The sequence below is a fragment of the Mya arenaria genome, chromosome 3 (genome assembly GCF_026914265.1).
Source record: "Mya arenaria isolate MELC-2E11 chromosome 3, ASM2691426v1".
NCBI lineage: Eukaryota > Metazoa > Mollusca > Bivalvia > Myida > Myidae > Mya > Mya arenaria.
The window spans coordinates 88,403,190-88,428,705 of NC_069124.1; the positions used below are offsets into that span (position 1 = coordinate 88,403,190).

The following is a 25,516-nucleotide window of genomic DNA, read 5'->3' on the forward strand; positions in this document are numbered from 1 at the left end:
ATTTCTGCACTTACTCACCAATTAGGAATTATAATCAGAAAGAATGTTTCAAGGTGTAGGAAAGAGATTTAAAAAAAGTCGAAGAAATTGGAAAAGTAAAAACATTCTTTTTACAAACAATGTAAACGATACAGTATGGTCAGGGTATCGGAAATGACTAGTTCCCCTGATAGGAGAACATGTCTAAACTGAGGAAACACGACATCCCGGGCTTACAATTATGAACTTCGTTTCATCTAATCAGTCAACATTTTTCAGCATAAAAATAGCCCAGAAATAACTTCTATATCTTTTTCTGACTTTTCCATTGTTGAAGACGGACACGATGAAGTTGGTGATTTCAAATAAAGTGTGAGCTGCTCCATAAATTTTGTGATCTGTGGTCTGCTACATTTTGCGTGTGGAGGGGAAATAGAAACTCAATATTGGAAAATCAGTTTAAAAATTTGAAAATAAACACAGCATCAACATGTCTGGATTTAGCTTTGGAGGGGGAACGACGGGAGGATTTAGCTCAACACCTGCTGGTATGTTTTAATCATTGATGAAACTTCGTTTCCTCTTTCGAATGATGTTCGGATTATCCAATTTTCGGATACACATATACGAACCAGGGCTTCCCACTAGTCATTCTAAAATGCCGTCCAGGCTTTTTTAATGATGGTAAGCCTAGTCCAGGCTTCCCACTAAAGCAGTCCAAGCAATGCCAGCAGTTATCAATACAATTAGCTCAGATCAAGGTATGGATATAAAACACACAAATAATGGGCCTTTATTATTTGACTTAGAAATTCTGGTTAAGGTTTCATGTGTAGCGTTCCACTGTAGGCAGAAGTCCGTTCGTAGTATTTGATTATATGCAAATTGGCATAACCAGGTCTCAAATGTGGATGGAGAATATACTATTGTAACGGTCCGCTGTAGGAGGAGGAGGTGCGTTCATAATAATAATCCGTATAAAACGGAAGTACGTTCATACCGGATGTGAACTTGGTTGGTAATATGCAAATTAGCAAAGCCCGGGATCTGTGAGAATAGAGAAGTTAGTGTATATAAAGACCAGTGGACCCTTTCAGGGTCGAGCATGCTTTTCCCTGAAGGGATCTGTTGGTGTTTGTTTCATTACGCCAGAAAGCTCGGCTATCTGGTGATTGTTTGTTTGGCTCTCACGTTACAAATGGTGGCAGCTGTGGGATAATGACAACTGCTGGAATGGAGTTGCCTTACCCATAAGATTCCCAGTCTAAGACTCGGGACGAGTCTTCTCGGAGGGGAAAGTAATGTAACGGTCCGCTGTAGGCGGCGGAGGTGCGTTCATAATATTAATCAGTATAAAACGGAAGTACGTTCATACCGGATGTGAACTTGGTTGGTAATATGCAAATTAGCAAAGCCCGGGATCGAGAATAGAGAAGTTAGTGTATATAAAGACCAGTGGACCCCTTCAGGGTCGAGCATGCTTTTCCCTGAAGGGATCTGTTGGTGTTTGTTTCATTACGCCAGAAAGCTCGGCTATCTGGTGATTGTTTGTTTGGCTCGCACGTTACACTATACTGGGCAGTTGCCTAATTCCGGATCAATTTTGAAGTTTTCTTAAAATATTGTCATAATTACTGAACATTAGTGCATGAAATTTTAATAGAAAAATGTTGGGTACTATATCAACCAAAATGGAAAAAGAACAAAAGAAAAAACAATTAATTATAATATGATATTCAGTACGAAATAAGGGCATAAACGACGTCCAAAAACCTGCATTCAGTGCCTAAATAATTATTATCAAGTCAATACAAATATTTAAATGCTACTTAAATGAACATCATGTATTAAATGTTTAACCTGTATATAAATTTTATACTTCTCAGAAGTATTTGTACGTGTATTTTCGGCGTATCCGAACTACTAATTTGTCCGAATTTGCATAATTTTGAAAGTAGGAATCTGCTTCATTTTTGCTTCATTTTCATATCAAATGCTGCACAACACAAAACAATGACATCGTCAATTTATTTACTTTATATGTAATTGGCATTGTATTTCGTGATTTACGATAAGTCATAAACATCGTATAATAGGTCTAGTGTTTAAAGATAACCCTGTCGAACCTCAATATAAAAGCTCGCACTGTGTGACGTCATCCCCCACGTGACTAATATTGACATTTAGGAAAGCGAAAGTTTAGAGGTATTTATTTTGGGGTTATACTCAAATAGCTGCACTTTTGTGTTGTTTCTGTTGCTATGGAGGTCAGTTGCGTAGACTGTGATCATTCTATATTGATCACGGTCGCCGAAACGCTTTTTAAACGATTTCCGAATATTTAGGCAAATCCTGAATTAGGCAACTGCCCAGTATATAAGACCAGTCGAACACTTTAGGCTTTTATTTGAAGGTATTGAAGGGGTCGAGCATGCTTTTCTCTGAAGGGATCTGTTGCGTCTTTGGTCTTTCACGTTACTCATGTAAGCACACATAGAAAAATATCTCAGCAACTTCTTCATGAATTGTATTGATACTTTATACAACATACTCAACCATCCAACCCTCTTGAATAACCAAGTCAGATAACTCTTATTTTGCAAATAATGACCCTTTACCATAAAACTTATAAATTCTGATTTTAAAAGGTTTGGCCTGTAACCACATTTAAATGTCAGCAAGTACATCATATATTGCCTTGAAACATCCAACATTCTAACTTAATCAAGAAAGATAACTCCATCATGCACATAATGCAAATAACTGCCTTAAATTATTCAACATATTAATTCTGATTAAGGTTTTGTGTAAATGTATAATATAAATGTTGCTCCTTTCTTTTAACATAGAAAATCTGGTTAAGGTTTTTGCACGTAAAGATATATTGGTAATTTACTCAGCATATATTATACTGGATGCATTGCATTGAAACTTTTATTAGCAATCAAGTATGATAACTCTATGTTGCATATAATACAAATTTTGTCAACTTATCACTTGACTTAGAAGTTCTGGTTAAGGTTTTGCATTTCATCTTATTTTTTATTGTTCCATTCATGTTTCACTAAAACTTTCCAATCCTTTAACTCTATAGCAGGTGACTAGTTGAACATGCTGTCTCCATAACAGCTCTAGTTCGTTGATGTTTAACCAATTTTGCTCTAGGACTGTTTAATTGCTTTTCATACATGAAGTTCACATTCTATTTTGAATTCTAGTGTTAAATGTTAAAAACTGTAAAACGTAGAAGTAGTATCGTGGCTTAAATGTTAAGAGTGACTTTTTCTTAAACTCACAAAATTCCATGAAAGAATATTTATCTTCGGATCCAAAGTCAAGCAAAACTAGGCTATAAGATTACCAGATACCTTGTATTTGTTGTGGGTGCATTGGTAATGGACATGACATTGTGATTTTGCTTTGTCATTGACTTATTGGATCTCTTCAGTCTCTAGATCATGTGTGTTAAGTGTTTTCCCACAAATATCAAAATGGCTTCATTGCTATGAAAATTAGAACAAAACCTGTAGCTCAATTTCTCTATCCTTAAAGTTATTTGCCTTTCCTATCAAAATGCTCTTGATAATAACCATTGCTTAAGTTATTTATTTTGTACCAAACCCTCATTACGGGAAATATACTGATCAATGATGTATACATGTATAAATTATGTCTTTTTGGACATTAAAGGATTTGGTGGATTTGGATTTGGAAACCAAGCAAAAACAACTGCCTCCACTGGATTTGGTTTTGGATCAACAACATCTACAGCTGCACCTTCATTTGGGTTTGGTAACTCCACAGCCACTAGTGCTCCAGCCTTTGGGTTCGGTGCAAACACCACATCTAGTGCACCATCATTTGGATTTGGAACTTCTACTGCTACAAGCACTCCAGCCTTTGGGTTTGGTACAACCACCACAACTAGTGCACCATCATTTGGATTTGGTTCAACAGCATCAAGTGCCCCAGCATTCGGCTTTGGATCAACAACAAGTGCTCCTTCTTTTGGTTTTGGATCTACTGGGACTAGTGCACCGTCTTTTGGATTTGGTGGGACGGCCACAACGAGTGCTGCAACAGGATTTGGTGGTTTTGGTTTTGGAGGAACAACATCTACCGCCACTGGCAGTTTGTTTGGAGGTTTGTTTAGACTTAACTTCTTCATGATCATCAATAAAAGACATCTCACCTGGACACATTTTTTTCATAGATGTAAAATTCAGCTTGTACGTATTCATTTATTTTACCTGCAACAGGAAGTCAACAGGTACAAGCCCCAGGCGTGGATGCAGAGGCCCAGGAGCTAGCCCAGATCGCCCAGGCTGTCTCCATGCCCCAGATATTCGGGGATGAGAGGGACGCTGTCATTGCCAAATGGAACCAGCTACAGGCACTCTGGGGAAAGGGCAAAGGCTACTTCAACAGAACACAGTGTGTTCAATTTAAACCTGACAACCCCTTTTGTAAATTTAAGGTATGGTTATTTGTTGTTTTTCTTAGCTTTTTGCTAATGAGGCAAGAACCTTTTAATTGAAAAATAACAGCACAATAAAGAAAATTCAATGTGAAAAAGCCAGAACTTCAAAAACATCAAAGGTTAAAATTCACCATTTGTTCATTGTTTTGCAACCATTTCCTCCATTGTTTTGCCATATTCAGCAAGTCAATGTAAAAGTCTTAAAAGCCCCTTTTCTAATGTTTATTATTGTCAGTATTAATGCTAAATATGGCAAAACAATGGAGGAAATTAAACAATTAAAAAATGGAATCTTTCAAATTATGAATATGGTCAAATATCTTTACTCTAAGAAATCAGTATTAATATAGCTGGTACATGTGTCGTTCTGACCTACATGCCTTTCACATACTCCTACTGTCAGATATAAATGGTTTTGTTATAAGACAAGTGGCAATATTCATTTTTTAATTGTTAAAAATGGCAGATTAATATTAAAATTTATATACAATGAGTATTACACCACTGTATTGTAATTAATGATGTATATATTATAATACTGGTAGTATGTATTTTGGGCCGGAGGCCTTTATGTACTGAATAAAGTTGAGTTGAGTATTGGCTTCTTTTTCAATATAGAAAAAAAACAGTATTAGTTTTCTTAATATATTATTGTTTTAAAATATTTAATGTATTTCTTTTATTGGAATGAAACATATTAGATATCACTACGCATAATAATAATTAATAAATCAAAGCTATTTTTTATGCACATAGATAAAAAATTAATATCATTTTAAACAATTGTGTTTACCCTGTACATTTTTTTGTCAAGTCTTCATATTCATTTTGTTTCTGTTAACATATTAAATCCCATGTTTTACTTCTATCCCCTCCAGGCTGTGGGTTACAACTGTATGCCTTCAGGGAAGAATGAAGACGGCCTGGTGTCGCTGATCATCGGTAAGCCCCTTGCTGAGGTTAAACAACACCAGCAGCAGGCCCTCGACACACTGCACATCATCCTTGGCAGCAAGACACAACACACAGTCTGTGCAGAGGCTCTCAATCCCCTCCCAGACAACAAGTGAGCTTGTCTAAAATACTGACGAGAAGAAATTGTCAGAATGATAACAAGATGTACCGTTAGAAATTTTGATGACCTAAGTGAAGCACAAATTGTTTTAGACTGAACTATAGAAAAGATAGAAAATGAAAAGATAGAAAATATTAATTTCTTTATTCTTTAACTTGTCTTTTGATTTTTTGAGAAAAGAGTTGAGTTATTGTAGGTGGGTCCCTAACTCTGAAATTTGAATAATTGTTTAGTAATCCTCCTTTTTAGCACACCTGAATACAAAGTGCTCAGCATGACCTATTGTGTTAGGGTGTTTGTCCGTCATTGTCTGTCCATCGTCAATATTTTCCTTTAAACAACTTCTCCTCCTAAATTACTGGAACAATTATAACCAAACTTAAAGGAATGTTATTTGGAAGGTCCTCTTCCAGATTCCTTCAGTAAAAGTGGTTCCATGCAGAACTCTGGTTGCCATGGCAACAGAAAGGAAACACTTTGAAAACTTCTTCTCTTGGCCTGATTTCAACATACTTTCGCAGAAATTCTCCTTAGGTGTATTAAATTCCAACACCCCTTGTGATTCATAAAAATACATCACTTCTACTTTCCACAATACTGGATATGTCAACTGATATATTGAAAACTTTTCTTCTCAGAATCTCTGGACCAATCCAAAAATAATTAAAAAATAATTCTTTGGTGACCCTCTATTGAATTCCTTCACCCAATGTTGATTCTTAAACAACATGGCAGCCAATGGGCAGGGCTATATTTTACTATATGTCTGTATGAAAAACTGAAAATATCCTCCTCAGAATCCATTGGCCCGATTTTTAAATAATTTCACGGAAATATTCTTTTGGTGCAGTCTTCCCGGATAGGCACATTGGAAGTTTTTGCCTGTCCAGAAAATATTTTCCTATCCGAACAAATATGTCATAACATAGTATACGAAAGAGTAAAAATATGAATGACAACTTGTTTCAATGCTTTTCTGATTTAATTCACAAAAACAACTACATAAACACTACATGGACATGTCATTTAGTAAAAAATAAACACGATTAGTCTCGTAAAAAATATTTAAACACTGCTGCCATTTAGGTCTTACGGTTTTCCAACAATTCCACCAACCGCCGCTATTTTAACTGTTAATGTAGACGAAGAATATTGAGTAATGACAATTTTGATTGTACCTTGTTGCAAACCAAGAACCGATCAAAACAGTTGTAATAAAATGCCGTTACGGGCGTATCATAATTATTTGTTTATCCACGGCAATCAACATCATGATTGCATATCAGAAAATGGCCGACTTTTGGTAATGTTATGTGACATAAATATCAGTATGGGATTTGCCAACTACCGCTGAGGCAGTGACAGTTATTACCGACATTTTGCTTTCATGAACCTTTTCACTATATAGTCGTCTCATTTTTTTACATTTTACTCGTTAATTCCAAAACTGGAGTTATAACCATTTCTTTGTTTAGAGGTAATAATTGTTAGTTTGTCTGTTTTTTGAAGAAAAAGTGGAGGCAGCCCTGGTCATGAAAAAGCTTAAATAAGGGCCTTATTAAAAAAACATTCAGGATATTTAATTGAAAATTGGTGTTTACAGTAAAACTGCGGTCGTTCAAACAGGTGGTTGTTCAAGGTTGCGGTTGGTAGAGGTCGAAGCTTTGTCCTGAACATTATTCCTTCTATTTTCATGTAAAATATACTGACGCTGCATCGAAGTCAAGGAGTAAAGCTCCATTGCCGGTCCCAAATACACAAATCATGCACAAAACCTTATGTCTCCCTTGAGGTCTTCATTTTCACATAATTTCCCGAAAGTGTGATCCAAAATAAACAAATGATTGCTAGGTGTTAAAATTTTTCATTAAAAAGTTATAAAAATTGCAATGACAGATGAAAGAAAATTTAATGAGGTGTGAAAAAATGATTATCACTGTTTACAAATGACCATTAAGTCGACATTATATGCAAAAAAAATAAGTTACAAAAGTCCATACAAGTGAGTTCTAGTTAATATTACTGTTTCGTAAGAACACATGACAAAATTATTTTAATCAATAGAACAATACACATTTTTTCAATTCGAATTATTTAATTAGTCTGAATAAAACTTCTGTGTAACAATGTCAGTGTAACATTCAGGAAAAAAAAACAAATGGTATCGAATGGCACACACAAACAGACATGTCAGTGGTTTCTTCCCCTTGCTGTTCTTCTCTGCTTTGTTAAGGGAGATCACGGTGTTGGAATTTGTGTATTACGTCATCAGATCAGCACAAGCAATCAGTGTCACAAAAGCGTTTAATGCTTACCTATTATGCGTTGTAAAGTGTCTTAGCGACATATTGTTCGTTGCTAAATTATTACCATTCGTCCTTGAGTATTTTGTTTTGAAATATGGGACTCGTGAATTTTAGCGAGTAGATTTTTTATGAGGTCGCTATCAGCAAAACTGACTTGAATTTAGCAAGTATGCAAGCTTAAATTCGAGCCCTGTTGCTTGTTTAGAAAATGTGGTTTTGTAAAAATAAACTTTACTATTTATTCATTTATTGGTTTTCTTTTACACATTTAGTATACGACAGCCTTTGAACAAATATGATTTCCACAAAGCAATACATAATCGCTGGAAGTAAAAAAATCGGTTCGATGACTTCAAACTTAAAATACACTTTTCATAACAGACTGCAAAATGGAAAATTTGGTCATTTGAAATGTCAGATCCCTCGAGGTTTTAGCTTCAGACCCCCGGCATCCTCTGGCATCCTCGAGTGATCACAGTTTTACTGTATGTTGCTAGATACATACAATTATATATATATAGCAAGACCCATAACTCTATTTTTTATAATTGTTGAGTTATTCTTTTAGTTTTACTGAAGAAAACAGAGTGTTGGCGTTTGCTCACGGCCCTCTGGTTAATTTCAACAATTACCATATTTTAGTACAGAAGAAAGTTTAAAGCAAATTATATACCTTGACTTTTTGTTTTTCTTTGCTTTGCAGATGCAGTTCAGACATAATTTAATATTTCCACAATGCATACTCAATATATTTATTTTGGTATAATTGAGTTCACTTGTCTGCCAAGTATAGAGTATTATTACACATGATGCTGAAACCTCTGCTCTAAACAGCATGGGAATAGATTATGACTTGTCTGAAAGTTATGAAGAGCTGAATAATATAAGCAGGTTATAAACATTAACATGTTGAGACTCTCACTCAGATTCAAATATATTATTTTATTGTATTAAAAACAATAATTTTTATTACTCCTTCGAGAAAAGACAAATACATAATTGTACATCCTGCTGTTAGTAACTTAATAAATATATAGAAACGTTCATAATGAATGTTGTAATAAGTAGCAATATAATTGGATTAAGATTTGTTATTTCAAGCATTGAGTCTAAAAGTCAGACTGATGTTAGTGACTTTGTTAGTGACTATAGGGCTTGAGCTACACATTGTAATTACAGGACTGAGTTGGTGGTGTATGTGATGGAACGTCCCCAGATGGGCCCGGCAAAGCGTGTGCTGGCCAGTGACCTGTACACTGCCCTGTCTTCCTCCACACTCAAGCAGCAGGTGACAACAAAGCTAAGCGTCGAGACCATCACAGCCAAGGTGCTAACTCAGGAACAGCTTAAACAGTACCTTGACAACCCACCTGCAGGTAACCTACAGCATCAGTACAAGATTTGCTGTTATAGAATTTTAGACTGTTGCTCTGTCTTTATAATGATTTGAATTCTGCCATTATATTGTTTGTCATTCATAATACAATAGAGTTATTGTTATGTTTTGAAGAATACAAATACAAATACATTTGTATAGCGCAAAAAGTATTGTTCAATATTCGATTGCGCTTCACACAGTTCAGGGTATAACCCTAAGGTAGGTGACCAAAACTGAATTCTAGCATTTTGGGAAACACAATAATCATGTCTTCTTGGGCATGTTTTCAATAGTTAATTTCATCCAGATATACATTTTTACATAAAAGTATCAATCTCAATAAAACAATTGACTAAGTTTAGGTTCATATCAGGGCTTCTAAAATTTAGGAACCTCAATCAGTCCGGACCAGGCGAAACCCTACCCCCCCCCCCCCCCCCCCCCCCCACTCCCCCCTCAAAAAAAAACCTGATCAAATGTCAGATCACATAGAAATGTCACACATTTTCGCAATGTGTATTCTGTCAATATTTTGACCAATTACACAATTGGTGATGTCTGTCAGTCATAGTCATAAGAAAAGTAGGCACACCAACTAAATCAGGAAAAAATCCTTGTGGAAACCAAAAGTTGGGAATTTTCTTGAATTTAATTCTTGAATAATGCCTAATAAAACAGATACTATTCTATTGAGTAGGATGCCAAAGGCAGAGGCATCTTTTAATTTAGACATGTTCACAAAAGTGTTTAATGGTAACAGGTGCATTGAGACCAAAAACTTTATTCCACTCTGTGGACATATTTTATTCCATTGATTAGAAATTTAGTTTTGTAGGCTAAATGTAATCTTTCAAACATTTACAGTATTGTTTCAAGCTTTACTTAAAGTGCAGTTCCTCTTATTGTAAAAATGTTAACCAGGAAAAGTTAAGTTACAAAAATAATTACATAATTAAAAAAAATATTACTGGCATTATGATTTGTCCCCTGTACACCCTTTCCATTACATAACAAAGTACTAAACATGTATGAATTCTAGTACTTTATACTACCATTGATGATATTTTCTTATTTTTGGACTCAATTTGTAAGTAATTAATATTATATATTATGTGACTGTTTGCTGTAAGTTGTTCTCTTAGCCATTATTTTCCATTTGCATCATTACATGCTGTTGAATTTTGAGGAAATTGTTGTGAAAAATGTGATACTGAAGAAATTTTGAGGAATACACTCTAACATATACACAGAAATGTCTTAAGTTGATCACAAATAATGTTTTTATTAACATAAAAGTGAATATAAATGCATATTATATTGGCTTTCAATATGTGTCCCCTGTGCACCGAAAAATAGTTCAATTTTGAAAAGAAAAATTTGGCAATTGTACATTACAATACATTCTTGAAATTTGGTATGTGGTCTTTAAAGATCCATAAGGTGAAGTAAATGTAGATTTTTCCCTTATTTAATTCTTGTTTTAATTACAGCAAAAACTTTGTGAGGTAACAATTTATTTTTGGTTTCAAATTTAGACAAAATGTGTTAATTTTTTTTTTATTTTTCTTAAACAACTGAATTATTATGCACATGACTACACACAGGTACCAATTACTGATTATAAAATTCAGAAAAAGCATCTGATTTATGCTAGGTTCTTGTCATAAGACACTTTTATAGATCACCCATATTGTTAGAAATGTTTGCAATATTTGGATTTAAGGTCAAAATATTTTTTATTTGGATTTCCTGATACTTTCCCAAAGTTATTTCCGTGTAATTTGAAGTAATTACTCTCATGTAAAATAGGTGACAATCATGAAAACTGGGTTTGAATTTTCAACCCCCATGTCACACTTTTGCCTCATTATTTTGAAAAGCACCCACATCGTTGTTCAAAAAGAACAGTCGAGGTTTTCAACAGATGTGAATAAATAAATGTATTCTTTTCTTGCTGCAGGAAAAGTAGCTTGGTGAGGATGCACATTCACTGTGTGATTTTACCAGCGCCCGGCCTATTTATACACCTGTCTATTCTGTGGTTAAAATGAGAACAGAGACATTGTCTTGAGTAAAATTGTACATGCATTATGAATAAAGTAGCACAATCACACACATCTGTTTGTGCAGGGATCAACCCAATGTTGTGGCAGCAGGCTATCCTGGACAACCCAGACCCAGAGCAGCTCATCCCTGTGCCCATGATTGGCTTTAAGGAGCTCCACCGCAGACTCAAGTTCCAGGACCAGCAGACACGGCTGCACCAGCAGCGCCTAGATGTGAGTACCAAACAAGATCGCTCAATTTGCTGCTCAAACTTGTGGAATCTTGGATAGTTTATGGACATGAATTTAGAAAATTCTGCTTGATTTCAGTAGCAGATGATAAAATAATCTTTAGCTGTACTTGCCTAAGGCTGTAAATCATTGCTTGTGAACAGAATCAGTCTTCAGTTTGAATTGTACCTTAATCACACATATTCTGTTGTCAGATATCCATAAGAGCTCAGTGCTTCTTTTTTAAACCAGCAGATTTACCCATGCATGACTGGATTATGGCCCTTGAAAAATTAAAATTATTATTGTACGTAGCCATGTGAAATATTACAGTTAAGAGAGACAACCTGTTTTCTGGATGGGCATGAATTTGTCAAAAGTGCTTTAATACGTCTTGTGAACACAATAGAGCCTCAATTTATTTTCTGATCTTTACCAAACTAGCACAGTTGCTAAACATTGATGTGATCTCAGTTCCTTTCAAAAAACAACCAGAACCGCCCATGCATGACTAGATTATGGTCCTTAAAATTGTCAAAATTGCTATTATTTAGCTTGTGAACACAATAGAGCTTCCATTTATTATCGGATGTTTCCTTTTACGTATTCAGTTGTTAAATATGACTTAATCAAGGTTCCATTCAAAAACCATCCCCAAAACCCATGCCAGTAGAGCATAGGCCCATGGGCCACATGTTTTGAGTTTCTTTTAAACAAGATACTGTCAGTTGCTGGTGAATAACTGGAGCGACATTTAATGTTGTATGTATTTTAGTTGATGGCAGAAGGTCTCAGTGAATTTCAAACAAAGCAGAGCAACATGTTGGCAAAACTGGATGAATACAAGAGGCGGCACCTGGAACTCAGTCATAGACTTCTTCAGGTATGTGCAAACTGTAGGTTCCAGCTTTTCAGTGCAAATAAGATGGTCCAGCTCTTAAACTTCATTTCAACTAAAAGGCTTTCCATGATCCATGTTTTCTATCCTACCTGGCAACAGCAGTTTTGAATATAATAAACAGCAGTTAATACAAAGGTTTAGTGAGAACAATATTGTTATGACTTGGTCTATTATTCCATCCATCTGACACACTTTTTTTACCTTCGGTAGGGATTGTTCAAATAATGTTCAAACTTAGAATGTTCCCTTGTTCCCCCCCCCCCCCGGGACACAAAGGGTAAAAAATTAGGTCACTAGGTCAAATCTTAGAGAGAAAAAAACCTTTTGAACACTGACATCATATTTGGCAATATATCTGGTCAAAATATTTTCCTTCATGAAATCATTGACTGGTTCAAAACTGGATCAAATGAGGTCAGAAACTAGGTCACTATTTTGAATCTTTGAAAAATCATGTCCAGAACCATATATTGGTATTGATGGGTCATTCTTTCTTCAAAATGTGGTCAGAATGTTCCTCTTGATGTAATCTTGGTAGATTCTAATAGTGGGTCACATGGGTTTAAGAATTAGGTCATTATGTCAACTCTTCTGAACAGAGGCAATTTATCCACTACAATCTTACATTTTTGCGTTACTTGTGGTCCAATCTTCATAAAACTTAATCAGAACATTTGCCTAGATATTTTATTAGTTTTAAACTTGGTACTGTGGGGTTAAATACTAGGTTACTAGGTCAAATCAAAATGCTACACTATAAACAATAGGGTTAGGGTTTACCCTTTCAATTCAAACAGTTGCAAACAACCTCACATGTTTAAATATATCTAATGTTCATCACTCTACAGCTGTTTGCATGTTTTGGTTGGAATAGTTCCCCAACATGAGATTTGCATGCCATCTACTTTGCTTAGGATCTAATATCCTCCTCTAATCTGGAGGTGATATCAATTCAACGACTTTGCTTGTTTTTGAAGCTTTTTGAGTAGTTTAAATGTATTATGAAGTAGTCCTTTTTGATTGCTTTGATCAGATCAGAACATGAGTCATCTTTAATTATAAGAAATAACTGCGTGAAGATCCTTATACAAAATACAATATTTTTTCAGATAAAGGCATAGTGATAGAGTATCTGGTCAAATCCACTGATCTTTCACTCAAAATACTGCAATACTTCATAACAATCGGATATGTTTACCACCTCTTTAAAAACATGTATGATCTGTAATAATTTTTAGTGTTATGTGGTAAAATGAGTCTGAGATTTTAGATTTGACTTAGGTATTTTTGTGATATTATAGGGCCTGGCCCTTTTTATTTCTATGCAGTGTGATATATTCTTGGCAAGGCTATTTCTCACCAACTACCAGGTTGAACTTATTAAACTTATGGGAAGCTTTACTTTCATGAGGATATGCTCATATTATGTCATTTTGTCTGCTGTTTTACTCAAAAAATGATATGAATGATTATAAAAGCACTTGACATGAACCCTCTAAACATTGAACTGAATGATGGATACTTTTGTCCACCATTCCCTCATTATAACTGCATAACTCAATAAGCAACCCATCGGGGAGCAAATATTGTTTCTGATTATTGCCATGCTGAAATTGATAATATAATGGCATTGCAAATTTTTTACGTAATAACATTTGGCAAAATAAACAAAATCAAAAAAATGAATCGCAGGTTGATTACAAAAAACATGACAGTGTGTCAGTTGACAATGGAACAAGAGACTACCATGACATCAAGTGATATTTAAAACTCTAAATGCACTAATCCTTATTGTGCCCTATTGTTTTGTTTTGTGTCAGGTGATCGTGAAGCAGGAGGTTTACCGGAAGCAAGGGTTTGCCATACAGGTGGACGAGGAGCAGCTACGGGTCCAGCTAGAGGCCCTCCAAGCGGAGCTCAACCACCCTACACAGTTCAAGGTATGTGTAAAAACATACACAAGATATTTGAATGCAATTTAATTTAATCCCTGTCTCCCATGCGTTAAACCTGTAAAAGACTGCATTAGTAGTGTTAAACAACATCATTGATACTGTATTCACCCATTTATCTGTATGCCCATTCAAATGTCGTACAAGCACATTAGATTTGTTGGTTTTATTTTAAAAAATCAGGATCAGACTTAACTCTTGTTAATGAAAGCTTTTATTGTGTTTGTTTGACATTCCAGGGTCGTTTGAATGAGTTGATGTCCCAGATCCGCATGCAGAATCACCTAACTGCATCACGATCCGATTTCAACTACCAGATGGACTCAACGGTCTTACAGGAAATAAAAACTGTATGTGCCAGTTCGTTTATTTGACAAATTTAAATAATTATGCCCCCCTTCGAAGAAAAGGGATATATTGCTTTGCACAGGCATGTTGGTCGGTCGGTCTGTCGGTAGACCAAAGCTTGTCCGAGTGATAACTCAACAATTCCTGGACGTATGGTCAACAAACTTGACATGAAGGTTGGGCCTGACCAGTAGATGACCCCTATTGATTTTAGGGCTCATCGGGTCAAAGGTCAAGGTCACAGTGACCTTTAATGGTAAAATAATTTTAAAGCTTGTCCGAGTGATAACTCAACAATGCCTAGACCTATGGTCATCAAACTTGATATGGAAGTTGGGGCTGACCATTAGATGACCCCTATAGTTTTTGAGGGTCATCGGGCCAAAGGTTAAGGTCACAGTGATCTTGAACGATAAAAGGTTGCCCGAGTGATAACTCAACAATGCCTGCGCCCATGGCCCTCAAACTTGACTTGGAGGTTAGGCCTGACCAGTAGATGACCCCTTAAATCGACCCCTATTGATTTAAGGGGTCAGAGGTCAAGGTCACAGTGACCTTGAAAGCAAACTCGACAATTCCTGGACCTATGGTCATCAAACTTGACATGAAGGTTGGGCCTGACCAGTAGATGACCCCTCTTGACTTTGGGGGTCATCAGGTCAAGGTCACAGTAACCTTTAACGCACAAAAGTTAACAAATCTTCTCCCAGTGATATCTCAACAATGCCTGAATCTATGATCATCAAACTTGACATGTAAGTTGGGCCTGACCAGGAGATGACCCTTATTGATTTTAGGAGACATTGGGTCAAAGGTCAGGTTCACAGTGACCTTGAATGCGAAAATGTTTCAAGTGATAATTGGACAATGCCTGCACCCATGGCCCTCAAACTTGACTTGGAGTTGTGTCTGACCTGTAGATGACCCCTTTAATTTAAGGATTTAAGGGGTCATTGGATCAAAGGTCAAGGTTACAGTGACCTTGAACAAAAAATGCTTGTCTGTGTGATAACTTGTCAATGCCTGCACCCATGGCCCTCAAACTTAACATTTAGATTTTTGGTGACCAGCTGATGACTACTATGGATTTTGAGGTCAAAGGTCATGGTCATAACACACTCTATCCTCAAACTTTGAATGGTCATAATCTTAAAACTGCCTCAACAGCATACAATGTTAGTGACAAATCAGCTGTCATTTCAGTCCATGCATATTTCATTCAATTGTCCATATAATCCTGACAACATGGCGCTCAGGGGGGGCATAATGTTTGACAAACATCTCTTGTTCAGATATGCTGTACAAAATAAGCCACATATTGCACATGGTTCAAATTGTATTTGTCAGTGAATAACATGTTTATCTTGGTTGGTGAAATGTATTTGGCAGAAATGAAGACAAGATTCAAAGATATGTCCTTCGAACAATGTATCGTTTTGAACACTCAATTTGATCCCGACTGACTCGTCAGTTCTTTCCCATGATAAATATCATATATGGAATACCAACAGTTTCGTTTGCCACATTTAACCCTCTACTGTCCCTCATATAACCCCAGATGTAGATATCTTGAAGTTGCATGTCCTATCAATTTCTGTCCTGACCAGTCACATCTTTGAAAACATTTGTCAAATGTAGCTCCAAAAATATTTCATCTACACATATGAAAATTCACAGAATGTTGGTCAGCATAGCCAGTTGTGCATTGGTCATTTATATAACATTTCAGATAGCCTTTACATTATAGGCCTTGACTTGCTACAAACATGATCTGAAAATTCTTGTTACACATGCAGCTAAGTATGTCACGGACACACATGGAGCTTCATAAGGCATCATGGGAAAGTGTTGACCTGTATATGTGTACGCTTGTATTTTGTTATTCTTATATTCCAAAACATGGCAGTTAACCACTGCTGTGTTCGGCGTCATCTTGAGGTATTTATCAGTTGTGTGATAGCTTTAGCTGCGTGTGCAAAAGCATTTGTTATCACATTGTTTTCTTTTGCAGTTATTAAAGCAGCAGCAGGAGGGTTTAACTCACCTAATAGACATTGTGAAGGAGGACAGCCAGGATCTCAACATTATAGATCATGGCCTCACCGACACAGGCAGGAGATGACCGGCCTCACATTGCTGGGAGAAGACGACAAATGTAGAGGGGCCTCAAAATTATGGTGCATTGTGAACAATATCATGTCATACTGTTAGTGTTGAACTTGTGAGCATATATAAGCTGTGTGAGACTAATGAAGACAAGTTACTTGAGCTTTGTTAATGAAATTGCATGTCATTGTGGGTTTCTGAATTGAATATAATTTGGTGATTTCAATGTACTGTTATAAATTTGTATGGCAAGTCTTTAATAATAAAAATTGGAGCCACGCAACCAATTTAAAGTGACAATCTTATTCAAAATCAATACATGTAAAAAACATAAGATTTGAGTAATAAACCTTTAACTACTTCCTATATAATGCATTTATGGAAAATATTAATAACTGTAACAAGATTGTAACTGTGAACTTAATAGCTGAAAACGCAAAAATATTTAATGATTGGTGAGTGCTAAAAGATTGCAATCTACTATCGGCTTATAAGGTTGAAATACCATGTTTTCTGCACCTTTCTTTCAAATTAAACTCAGTATCCTTCATAATAACCATTGTTTTCGATATTTATTCATCCTTTATGGTATATTAAAACAATAATATTAATTGTTTAAAATCTTATTTCGGAATAAGACTGCATCTTTAAAGGTGCTCTGATAGTCATCACCTTGGCTGTCTGCCCATCAGTGCTTGGTATCCAAAATATCAACTTTAAACTTAATACATGTACATTCAATCATAGATACAATACACTCTTTTACGGCAACTTACATAACTCTCATATAAACATTGTCAGATGTTTGTGCCTCTGTAAACTTATTTTAAGATTTATGCCCCTTTGTCACCTTATTCAATTCAACAAACAAATGTCATTTTCATGATAACTTGAAAGCTACTCTTGTTGTAAGTTGAATAAAGTTTTACACATGCATTAAGTTTCATTCAAATTAGCCTACACTGTAGGCTAATTTGAATGAAACTTAATGCATGGTAAAACTTTAACTTGTGTGTCCCATAGTGTCTCTCTTGATATATAAAATGTTTCAGCTCTATAAATTGAAAGAAGTTATTGAAAATTGAAAGATTTATTAAAAGCAGTTATATGTCAAACATGCTCATTTCAAGAACTCTTACTCTGTGTCCCATTGATCAAATTGCCTCCCTTGGCATCAAGTGCTTAAGCAAAGGAATTTACTTTTCATCAGAACATGAAGTTTTGGATAAGAATAAATTAAACTTGAATTATTAATGGCGGCAATACTGTGTATTGTTTTTTTTGTTAAGCGTCAATCTTGCAAAACCTAGTTACCTATTTCAAAAAATAGTCATTTTGGAAAAAACACACTTTTTTTAACCAAGATAATAGGCAATGAATCATTTCAGATTCTTTTTCATTAAAGAAACATCAACAAATATTCTCACGTTTACAATTTAGAACTAAAACCTGTCTCTCATTATGAGTCCTTGGTATATTTATAAATAGGATGATTAGATGTCGTGCAAGTTGACAACCTCCATTGGCTCGGACAACTTTTTAAAACAGTGATGAGAAATTTTCTTACAAAGCATACCAATCAAAGACATTTTTATCACCTTGAGCCCTGTAATACGTTCTTATTGTCTATTCGTCGTTATGGGAATATATGGGCGTTAATTGAGGGTTCGTTTTATTCTTTTTATAAAACAGCTATAAGCTGTTTAACACGAAAACTCCTGCACTGAAAGAACAAGTTTAAACAATATATTAAGAATCGCAATATAAATCAATAGTCAATCGCAATAACCATAAGCGATCGCCCGTTAATAATACATAATCAATCACATATAACATAAAACAATACAAACATGATACAACGAAATATATTACATGACAAAAAGTACACATGACATGACAATTATACATAAATATCTTACCAGTATGTGGTTCTGAGCACATTCATTATATTCAATCTCGCAGGTGCGGTGTTGTAATTTGTTATTTTAATAAATTTAAAATGTTAGTAACATGCTTCTCTGTTTAACAACAAAATGTAATTGAATTACAAACTTGTCACAAAAGCACGCTTTAAGAAAAGCGGCGATAATTATCGGCCAATGGAAAACGAACATCTAAAACCATACCAAGCCCTGAAGATCACTCTTGAGGTCACACATGTAAATACATAGGAAAATGAAAGTAAAGAAAGTAGTCCCCATTATGCGATCTCCTGAACCTTGAAATGTTAGTTTTAAGGTGTCATCACAATAATGTAATAAATGACCCTGTTACAACCCTAACATTGAAAGTTTTGCATGCCATGAGGACTGCTTATCACAAAAACTCAGTATTGGTGTAAAATGTTGCCCTTTTATTGGTTTAATCATGTAAAACCCCAAAAGAAAAATGGATGTGATACCAACAACACAGTTTTGCAAAATGACTGCTCATGGTCACACAACCCTACTCATGGTCACACAACCCTGCTCATGGTCACATAACCCTGCTCATGGTCACAGCCATACGCATGGTCACATAACCCTGCTCATTGTCACACAACCCTGCTCATGGTCACACAACCCTGCTCATGATCACACAATCCTGCTCATGGTCACACAACCCTGCTCATGGTCACACAACCCTACTCATGGTCACACAACCCTGCTCATGGTCACATAACCCTGCTCATGGTCACAGCCCTACTCATGGTCACATAACCCTGCTCATGGTCACATAACCCTGCTCATTGTCACACAACCCTGCTCATGGTCACACAACCCTGCTCATGATCACACAATCCTGCTCATGGTCACACAACCCTGATCATGGTCACATAACCCTGGTTATGGTCACATAACCCTGATCATGGTCACACAACCCTGCTCGTGGTCACACAACCCTGCTCGTGGTCACACAACCCTAACCCTGCTCATGGTCACATAACCCTGGTTATGGTTACACAACCCTGGTTATGGTCACACAACCCTGATCATGGTCACATAACCCTGCTCATGGTCACACAACCCTGCTCATGGTCACACAACCCTGCTCATGGTCACATAACCCTGCTCACATAACCCTGCTCATGGTCACATAACCCTGCTCATGGTCACACAACCCTGCTCATGGTCACACAACCCTGCTCATGGTCACACAACCCTGCTCATGGTCACATAACCCTGCTCATGGTCACACACAACCCTGCTCATGGTCACACAACCCTGCTCATGGTTACACAACCCTGCTCATGGTCACATAACCCTGCTCATGGTCACACAACCCTGCTCATGGTCACATAACCCTGCTCACATAACCCTGATCATGGTCACATAACCCTGCTCACATAACCCTGCTCATGGTCACACAACCCTGCTCATGGTCCCACAACCCTGCTCATGATCACACAGCCCTGCTCATGGTCACACAACCCTGCTCATGGTCACACAACCCTGCTTATGGTCACATTACCGTGCTCATGGTCACATAACCCTGCTCATGGTTACATAACCCTGCTCATGGTCACATAACCCTGCTCATGGTTACATTACCCTTATTTTTCCATTCATGTCATTGGAATTGAGGGTATGTTTACCTGGGGTATTGATAGCATGAATGGAAATAATTCTATAGTTGTCGGCTCAACACCGGATCGTTTGAAATCAAAGATAATATTCAGTTTATTTTAAATAAGCGCAATTTTTGTTGTTCACAGACCTCAAAACCTACATAAATTATCCACGAGTATCAAAACTTGTGTATGCTGATGATCATATTCCCTTAGTTTATATTCACAAACCGTTTGGTTATCATAACAGATAAATAAAAAGAAATACAAAAGTAAAAGAAATTGCTATTAGTCTGTGCTCTTACCACATCCTGTGATGGCTGTAGGAGATGTATTTCTTTTGAAGCATGAACATACTTTTACCTTCATGTTGCTTTTTGATTTGACTGTAAATGAAATACATTGATGGTGTTATATTTGTTTTGGCATATTTGCTTGTGCAGGTTCCCCCAGTTCTTTGTCGCCGTAGAAGTCTTCCTTTCAATAGTTCGTGGGCAGTGAGAACATGAAAGTTAATCATAACCTTTGAAAGAATCTGGCCTGCATCACTATAGGCTGTCAGTTTTTCTCATGGTACTTGCATGTAAAACATTTGATTTTGATTAAGAAATCAATTGTGGGCATAATTCATTGTTACGGAAAGAATTGTTACAATCGGTTCTTTAATGAACAGAAACTGTTCAGGTCAACAGTCTGGTGATTTTCTGTAATGGATCCGATATAATTGCTGGTTGTCCCAAATATTTAATGATTATTGCAGTGAAACAATGGAAGTGAAACTTGATACTTTGAAATGAAAAGGGAGCCTTTTGTTTAAAAAACTATCTGGACATGGGGTTATTGTGGCTGACTATATCGCATTGACATGAGTCCATGCATGATAGCCAACACCTGATATTCATAACCATTTAAAACCCTATATCGTTTAAAAAGAAACTCATGTGAGAGGTGAAATTCCAGTCTTTGTCGATAACGAAATCGGGACACAAACTTTGCATAAGTTAAAGTGTTCGGATAGGGCACGACTTTTCTATGTAACCGCACAACTAGATTTTCTACAGGCCAATAGTTGTGTTGACTTGGTATATCGGCGGTAGTGATGGGTGAGCGGTCCGCATCTCGTCAGAAGGAGCTGGCGGTGTTGGGGTTGACTGCGCATGCAGTAGATGAGACGTTCATCAAGTGCCCGATGTGCCTAGAGCGTTACACGAGGCCCAAGCTGCTCAAGTGTCTCCACACGCTGTGTGAACACTGCATCACTGTCCACATACAGCACGCAGCAAGGAACAAACAAGTACGTACGCACAGTCAATATAAAACTTGGCATTTAATTAACAAAAACAGATCACTATATGCCTTTTTAGATCTTCAATTTCGTCTGTTAACGTTGTAAGCTACACAACATTGAAACTATTATTTTGAATGGCATTGTATAACGCAAAATCAAGACAAAGTGCGCGTAATATGTTATCCTGCTAGTTGACACCATGATTCACAAGTTAATCCCGAACAAATAAAATACAAAAGTATATCCACCGTCAATATTTTTTCTCTTTTCTCTCGATTATAATCGTTTCTTCTCATAAACCGTCCTCCGTCTATGTAGGTTAGTCACCGCGAGTTTCCTTGCCCGAAATGCCACACGATGACGAATGTGGTGAAGCCGGAATTGCCGCTGGACAAGTGGGCTGACACACTTCCGGCCAACACTATGATGGAGGCGCTCCTCGAGTCCATATCACTCCAGGTCGGGGCCAGAATTATTACATGGTATCACAGGAAAATGATGCCAGAATGATTTAGATGGATATGCAAAACGAATATTCCGCCTTGTCGAATACCCAGATATTTAAACGCAGTTTGACTTCATATTATACATAGTACTTTTTATTTCATTATATTCTTTGAGACCTATTTATTTTAAGCAAATGTATTTGTGATGTTAAAAAGAACTCTTGTGGTATATGGCAGGTTGACGACAAGTTGTGCGGCACGTGTGAGGAGGGCGGGGACAACACCCTGGCCTCGTACTGGTGCCGGGACTGTGCCGAGCCCCTGTGCGACAACTGTCTCAAGTATCACAGGCTAATGAAGATCTCTCGCAGACACAAGATCGAAGAGATGGACATTATCAAACGACATCCGAAGCGCATCCTGTCAGTGCCGCAGCCGTGCCCGGACCACGTTGGTAAGGACATCGAGCTTTTCTGCGCGGACCACAACACGCTCTGCTGCGTCATGTGCGTGGCCACAGAACACCGGCGATGCGAGAAGGTCGCTTCCATTGAAAAACTTGCGAAGCAGCTTGAGGAGGGCGCCGTAACCGAAGAGCTTGTCGATAAGCTCAACTCCTACCTGGATCACCTGAAGACTATGAAGGCAGACCGTGAAGGAAATGTTGATGCACTGAACAATAAGAAAAACGAGATTCTAGAACAGATAGCAAACTACAAGGAAAACGTCACACTTCTATTGGAAAAACTGGAGACAACGCTTACCGAACAGTTCGAGACAATCCACTTGAAAGAGACGAGCAAGCTGAAAAAAGAGGTTGATTGGTGTGAGGCGATGACGAGCGCGGTGGAGAATGCGAAAACCGTACTCACGGTCACCAACAGGCACTGTTCGAATGCCCAGGTGTTCATCACTGTGCAGCAGTGCATCGAGCGCTCAATCAGGTACGAGGATCAACTGGCTAAGGAACAGTCGGAGAAATTCGAACTGATTGATTTCAGCTTTGAAATCGACTCTGCGTTTGAGATGTTTCTGCAGTCGCTAATCACCGTCGAAACGTTTGGAAACATCCGCACACATCGCCGTCGTGCGTGGATACCGTCGGCCCCAGGACTCAAGCTATTGCGAGATCGCTCTGCAGAGAAAGAAGTAGAATTCAATTGCAAAACTCCTTCGGATACGCGCAACTGCTGTTTGTCCTCTGTATTATTCCTGTCCGATAGGAGACTGCTCGTTGCTGATCAGAATAACCAGAAGATTAAACTTTTCATGGACGATGGGTCGCTTGTCTACGAACAGACGTTCACTACTTGGCCGCGTGATTTTACCGAGATTGGCGATAACAAGATTGCTGTAACCCTTCCAAAAGAGCGCAAGGTCGAGATTTTCTATCTTGGAGACAAACTTAAGAACTTGGAAACTATTCGGATGATGGACGAATGTTGGGGGATCACATACGCGAAAAACAACTTGATAGTAGGTGGCATCGGGCCTGAGAAAGGCAATCTGAAACTTTTGACTGTTGACGGTGTGGAAATCGATACGATAGAGGACGATCCGACAGGAAGGAGACTGTTTATCAAGACAAACTATGTCACAACCAACGTGTCTGGAAAGGAAGTTTACGTCACTGACAGAACCAAGGACACTGTCGTAGCTCTCGTGCTCAGGAAGAGGTTTGACAAACCAGCCATTCTGGAAGATCAGGGTCCAAAACGGAATTTGAATGCAAGACCAAAAATTCGATCAAGTACAGTTCTCGGACATGGAAAAGACCAACCCTCTGATAACAGAGCGAGAAGCGAGTTGTCTAAGACACTTCCAATTTTCGAGGATCACAACAAAGGCCAGACAAAACTGAGAGACTCGGTAAGCTCCCCGATCAACATGATGGACAATGCGTTTGATGAACGTTTGGAAGACTCCTACGAGCTGCAATCTAAAGGGACACCGCAGAGGGACAAGAGGAACACTTCCTCCCAGGGTTCCCTGAAGACGTTAGACCTGGATGGGACGGCGCGGGCCTCTCCAATAGAACGGGTTGACTCCAGGTCAACCATCAGCGACCGAGACCAGGACGATAAAGTTGACTTCGACGTGCTGTACTCGTACTCCAATGACATCTTGAAGTCTGCCGGTGGGATTGCGGTGGATCACCAGGGTAACATCTATGTGACAGGTTACCGTTCCTCAAACGTGCACCAGATCTCACCAGGGGGTGCCTTGATTAAGATCATCCTGCAGGGACTCAACCAGCCGCTGGCCATCTGCACGGAGCCGTTCGGAGAGCGGTTTGCCGTCACCGAGACAACGGCCACACGTCAGAACTACGTGCAGATATACAGGCTCGTGTAAGCGGACGGGTGCAGGGCGCCAGTGGATTGCGATCATAATGCTCTTATAAATTGTATATTGCGTGCTGCAATTTATATACAGTAGAGAACGCTTGCGCTGTGTTACATCAAATTGGACAACGGAAATTATGACAAAAGTTACGGGCAGAAAACATTGAATTGGAATTGTAAAAATAATGTTATCGTATTTGCTGTGTTATACTTGTGAGTTAATGTCGAGGGAAAGGGTATTTAAACTGCCTCATTTACATTCATGTTATTGTAATAATGCGTGAACTGTCCTTAACTATATTTTATTTACAAATAAACTCCTAACTGCAAAAGTGTACAAACTGTTAATGCGGTCCCATACCATGTGAGTTCATTCTAATCATGCGCACAGAGCGCTCCAGGGGGAGTAGGCGAATGGAATGATCCTACTCCAAAAGAGAATCAAAATGGCGACTGTATTACCAGTGTTCATGACTGCTGTATTTCAAAATAGTTATTTAGTAAAATGGAATAGTCGAATCAAAAAATAAATAGTGTTTAAGTATAGGTTAGAGTTTATTAATAAACTTCTTCGTGTATAAGTAGCCTTAGAGAGCGGAGCGGAGCAAAGCTAGAGTGGTTTCTTATTCACGATTAAATTGCGATTGTATTGTTGAAAGACGCGACTGGATTTTAGTGTAATAACACATTTTTATTGCTACATGAAAAATAGCTCATCAGTTGCCGTGACTCCGTAAGTCCGAATGTATTACAAGGCGTCTGCTTCGAACAGAGACCTAGTTCAATTACGAGTTGTTCAGAGTAGAAATATATTTATAATAATTCATTTTAGCGCCCGTATGTAAAATAATAAGAATATGGACTGAAGGTTGGAGAAAATAAAATATATAAATATAAAATGTCCGTGCACTTTATCAATTTTCTTTTAGCTCATTTTTCCTTTGAAATAACTAAAAGAAATAAAACCATATAGACTCTGAAACCTACAAAATGCATAAATCTTGCTGAAAATATGATTATCGTATGATTAACTTACGGCTAACCCCAATTTTAACTACGATAAATCAGTTGGTCAAGATTATCAGAAAA

The 25,516-nt window shown here is 37.5% G+C and overlaps 2 protein-coding genes across 2 annotated transcripts; both read left to right on the forward strand.

The window, feature by feature from the left end:
- Positions 1-370: 370 nt before the first annotated feature.
- On the forward strand, positions 371-18,806 carry LOC128228676 (nucleoporin p54-like). The gene is made up of 10 exons (XM_052940120.1): positions 371-527; positions 3,670-4,122; positions 4,239-4,456; positions 5,338-5,525; positions 9,020-9,216; positions 11,349-11,497; positions 12,270-12,377; positions 14,216-14,335; positions 14,587-14,697; positions 16,707-18,806. The coding sequence occupies exons 1-10, from the start codon at positions 470-472 to the stop codon at positions 16,815-16,817; spliced, it is 1,713 nt and encodes a 570-aa protein (XP_052796080.1). The 5' UTR covers positions 371-469; the 3' UTR covers positions 16,818-18,806.
- A 2,501-nt stretch (positions 18,807-21,307) lies between these two features.
- On the forward strand, positions 21,308-24,971 carry LOC128226932 (uncharacterized). Its single transcript, XM_052937050.1, has 3 exons — positions 21,308-21,642; positions 21,955-22,095; positions 22,320-24,971. The coding sequence occupies exons 1-3, from the start codon at positions 21,448-21,450 to the stop codon at positions 24,435-24,437; spliced, it is 2,454 nt and encodes an 817-aa protein (XP_052793010.1). The 5' UTR covers positions 21,308-21,447; the 3' UTR covers positions 24,438-24,971.
- The last annotated feature ends 545 nt before the right edge of the window (positions 24,972-25,516 follow it).

What these genes read in the sequence shown, in the direction of transcription:
- LOC128228676 (XM_052940120.1), top strand. Translation starts at nt 470, where the DNA reads ATGTCTGGATTTAGCTTTGGAGGGGGAACGACGGGAGGATTTAGCTCA. An exon ending in ATTTAGCTCAACACCTGCTG is followed by an intron (nt 528 to 3,669) that starts GTATGTTTTAAT and finishes TGGACATTAAAG; the next exon opens with GATTTGGTGGATTTGGATTT. An exon ending in TCTTACAGGAAATAAAAACT is followed by an intron (nt 14,698 to 16,706) that starts GTATGTGCCAGT and finishes TTTCTTTTGCAG; the next exon opens with TTATTAAAGCAGCAGCAGGA.
- LOC128226932 (XM_052937050.1), top strand. Translation starts at nt 21,448, where the DNA reads ATGGGTGAGCGGTCCGCATCTCGTCAGAAGGAGCTGGCGGTGTTGGGG. An exon ending in ACGCAGCAAGGAACAAACAA is followed by an intron (nt 21,643 to 21,954) that starts GTACGTACGCAC and finishes CCGTCTATGTAG; the next exon opens with GTTAGTCACCGCGAGTTTCC. An exon ending in TCGAGTCCATATCACTCCAG is followed by an intron (nt 22,096 to 22,319) that starts GTCGGGGCCAGA and finishes GGTATATGGCAG; the next exon opens with GTTGACGACAAGTTGTGCGG.